This window comes from Frankliniella occidentalis, unplaced genomic scaffold (genome assembly GCF_000697945.3).
Source record: "Frankliniella occidentalis isolate FOCC.00 unplaced genomic scaffold, Focc_3.1 Scaffold44, whole genome shotgun sequence".
NCBI classification, from domain to species: domain Eukaryota; kingdom Metazoa; phylum Arthropoda; class Insecta; order Thysanoptera; family Thripidae; genus Frankliniella; species Frankliniella occidentalis.
The window spans coordinates 1,406,073-1,409,891 of record NW_026267174.1 but is presented as its reverse complement, the minus strand read 5'-3'; the positions used below and the strand labels follow the sequence as shown (position 1 = coordinate 1,409,891).

At 57.5% G+C, this 3,819-nt stretch overlaps 2 protein-coding genes across 6 annotated transcripts in view; both read right to left on the bottom strand.

The window, feature by feature from the left end:
- The window catches only part of LOC113212024 (zinc finger protein 26-like), a 66,416-nt gene that overhangs the window by 58,773 nt on the left and 3,824 nt on the right, over positions 1–3,819 (bottom strand). For 2 of the 5 annotated variants that reach the window (XM_052266962.1, XM_052266963.1), the window contains exons 2-3: positions 1,157–1,471; positions 68–1,065 (exon numbers count right to left, since the gene is read on the bottom strand). The exons of the other annotated variants lie outside the window; for them this stretch is intronic. In XM_052266962.1, the coding sequence (XP_052122922.1) occupies positions 348–1,065; positions 1,157–1,428 (990 nt within the window). In that variant the 5' untranslated portion in view covers positions 1,429–1,471 and the 3' untranslated portion in view covers positions 68–347. Of the gene's footprint in view, positions 1–67; positions 1,066–1,156; positions 1,472–3,819 lie in introns of those variants that run through there. 5 annotated transcript variants of the gene reach the window in all.
- Positions 1–3,819, bottom strand: part of LOC127749306 (zinc finger protein 271-like) — a 36,876-nt gene that overhangs the window by 31,438 nt on the left and 1,619 nt on the right. The gene's annotated exons all lie outside the window — the stretch shown is intronic.

Genomic DNA, 3,819 nt, shown 5'->3' with positions numbered 1-3,819 from the left:
CGCATGCGCAGAAGATACTACTGCGCCGCTCGGCACAGTTACGTAGTCAGTACATTTCATTTTCAAAAAAAGAACTTTATTGCTGTGACATACACCAGAAAAGAAAATACAACCATTCCAAACAAAATTGGAAATACACTTTACACCATAATAAGGATGGCATAACACACACAAAAACAAAAATATGAAAAAGAGCACACGGCGTGGGAGAGAATACTGTACGGTACAGGCAACATGAGTCATTTCTAACACAACCTCCTTTGAAATTTAAGTACAGAACATGACGAACACGGGCATGGTTCACAGATCCGTTTCCACACCGACTTGGTGTTACCCAGTCAACGCATTCAGTCCTGCACCTTTTGGTCGACAAAGGTCACGTCATACAGTTTAGTGGGCACGGGGTCATCAGAGCGGGGAGGCACGTACGGCAACAGATGTAGGCACTCGATAGGATAGAAGTGGCGCGCGCTCAGCTCATCCAGACCGTCCGTCACCTGCCCGAGTACGCGGGCCTCGCGACGCACGTGGTCGTCGGTGGCCAGTACCGCTTTTCCAAAGACGTGGTAGTTAAAAGTCTTCTCGTTCGGCAGGTACAGGATATAGCCGGCGTGCAGCTGCTGGCCCGCCACGCACAGGGGGAGCTTCTTCATCACCCCGCACGAGTCGTTCAAACGACCCTTAATGACCACGACGCCGTCCTCGGCCCATAGTTCGTCCAAGTAGCACTCTAGTTCACCGGCTTCCATGGCCGCCGTGAAGCTCGACTTCTCATCGTCCGTGAGGCCGCCGTCGATGGGGGCCAGCTTGATGGTCAGTTCTGCCCCGTCCAGAACACGGTCGTCGGCGATCTCCGTGTACTCGATCTCGGCCGTCAGAAATAGCGGCTCGACCGCCCCCAGGATGGCGTCGAGGCGCGCCTGGGAGTGCTTGAGCGCGCGGTGCGCGTCGTGCACAGCTGCCCTGGCCTCGTGCTGCGCGGTGACGTAGGGAAGCACGCGGTGATCCTCTCCTCCAAGACACCCGTCACCTGGGTGCGCCCAGCACCGCGTGCACCACGACGACCTGGAGGCAAACAGGCACGTTAATGACGAGTCTGGACGGCCTCCTGAGGTGCCCGCCATGCGGGATGATTTCGAGGGAAGCAATCGCTCACCTATTAGCAGTGCTGCTAGGAGAAGACTTTCGTGCTGGCTGTGCTGGCTGTGCAGGCTGCGCAGGTTGTGCATGTTGTGCTGGCTGTTGTCCTACCGACGACGCCGTCCCCGCATCAACAACTCTAATGCCCCCAATGTTGTAAGCAATGCGAGGACCAATGGCGATGCCCGCCATCGCGCTCACGGGTACTTGTTGGGCCCCACGTCCAGCATCACCAGCATGGCCATGGCCCCTCTTGTTGTGTTTTCTTCCAGCTCTTCGTCCTCCCATCTCAAGTTCGACAGCGATTTGGAACGGTGAGACAATCGCGAACCTGTCCGTGCATATGAATGGAGAATAGTAGATAATTTTTTTTAAAAGTGTCACATGACATACAAGGTTTGTGGAGAAGCAACAGCAGAGCCAAAACGGAATAGTAGTCCGTCGAAGACGCAGGACAGCGAAAGAGAACGAAGAAGGTAGGAAACAGAAAAAATTATTGCAAATCAGAGTTGACCAACTCAAACAACACTTCATTGTAAAGTGACTAGTGCAAAGATGTGAGCACAATCGCAAAGCGACTCGCGACATTTATTTTTTTCAGTGTACAGTACACGCACCCAACACGCAACACGGCCTGCTGCTTGATATTCCGCGGGCGTCGTACTGGTTCCTGTTTTTATTTATTTCTGCCGTATACCGGCGCCGCCGATATTCGACACCGCCCGCCACGCCATCACAGCGCCAAGACGCACGCACACCGCCCCGCCTCATCGGGTGTTTGAACCCGCGACAGGTGCGCGCCAGCCAAAAGTAATTTTTAAAAAATCTCGAGACCAAAACTTTTTTCCGAGCAAGCTGTGCATAATGAAAAGTTGCGGGCAAGTTGTTATTCAATAATTGATAAAAACGATTCGGGATCGAATTACCAAAATTATATACAGCCGAGCTCGCTGCTCCCCCGCAGCAAAGGGGGTGGCCGCCGGGAGGGGAGGGTGGGGACCGCGTCGCACAACTTCAAGTGGCGTGAGGGAAAGGGAAGGGGGGGGGGGACAAAGCGATCTGCCGCGCGCGCCGCATCGATCAGCTGTCGCTGTCACCAATCAGCCTCACCGCCACCACTCCATACGGCATTCCAGAGGGGTCAGGTCAGCCGGGCGGACAGCCGGACAGGCGCGGACAGACGCGAACAGACTTTGGCAGGGATTACATAAAGCCGCGCGCGCACATATGCATGCTGCATGAGGCCGAAATAATAATTGTAATAAAAGCAAAACAAAAACCGACGCGACGAAACGAACCCCTCTGGCTTTTACTGGCCGTGCACACGAGCATGTGCAACACGATACACACACCACAGCAGCATGCACCTGTCGCAAGCTCTCTGGCCCGGCCGCAGAGCCGCAGCGGCGGCCGACGGCGGCGCACACCGAAAGCCTGGAGCAGCAGGCGCGAGCCCCGCCGAGCAGACGGACGAAGCGGCTCGTCTTCTTCGACTCGGAGCAGCGGCGGCGGTGGTGGTGTCTATACGATCCAATCGCATTGCGCAAGCCTGGAGCCGCTGCGGAGCCGTGACCTCACGGCGTCGCGTCACGACTGGAGGCAAGCGGCGGTGGCGTGGCGCGCGGTGGCGCCTTAAACGTCTGCTATCATCGGGCCGGGAGCGCCTCCAAGGGCAGCAGCGGCAGCCGAGTAACTAATCACGAACTGAAGAGCCAGCCGGCCGCCGCCTCTGTGGGAGGATCCAGCAGCAGGGCCAGCTGCAGGTGGGTGATCAGGGCGAGGCTCTAGCAGCAGGGGCACCTGCAGGCGGGCGATCAGGGCGAGGTGCTGGAGGCTCCAGCGGCAGTTGCAAGTGGGTAACACCTGAAGCACAGGCACCTGCAGCTGGGTAGCTGGGTGCGAGGCGACAACAAGGACCCCCTGCAGCTGGAGGCTCCGGCTGATCAGCCAGCTGCAGGTGCATAAGGAGGGCGGGAGGAGGGTGGCGAGACGCGCAAGTGCAGGACGAGACCGCTGTGCCCCGCACCCCGCTGAGGTGCCATCTGCCAAGCTAAAGCAGAGGACCTGATGAAGGCGACGCCGCCGCCGCCGCCGGGACACGGACGCGCGTCGCGAAGTAGAATGAATGTCCGCTGGAGCCGCCTGGAGGGACCCCCGCGCCGAGCCGGTGCGCTGGAGTCGAGCCGTGACAGCCTCACAAAGTGGACAGCGTGTTTCGCGCAGTCACTCCTTTTACACAGAAGCATGACTGACAGAGTGGCCGCGCGGCCGCCAGCCACTAGTCCGCATTAATCAAATTACTTCACCCCCCTGCTGCTGGCCGTCCCCGGCCCGCCCCAGCCCGCCCCAGCCGGCGCTCCCTAGTTGCGATAAACACCGGCACCTTCCGGTCAAGAGCATAGCGGGGCCCCCACCGGCGGACACCCAAGTGTGTAGAAATGTCGCACGGTTGCAAAGGTGACAATGCTCCTTTCCGAACTGTACGCACACATGTACCCTGTACCTAGGTGTTCAAATAAAAATCCCCACACGCCTTACATAAGTGTGAATGTCACAAACTTGTACCAACAAATGTGTGAATGCTCCTTTGACGAACACCTACACCTGTACACCTACAAGTGTACAAATTAAAATTCACACGCCTACAAGTGTGCGACACTCGCACACTGGGGGGGGGGG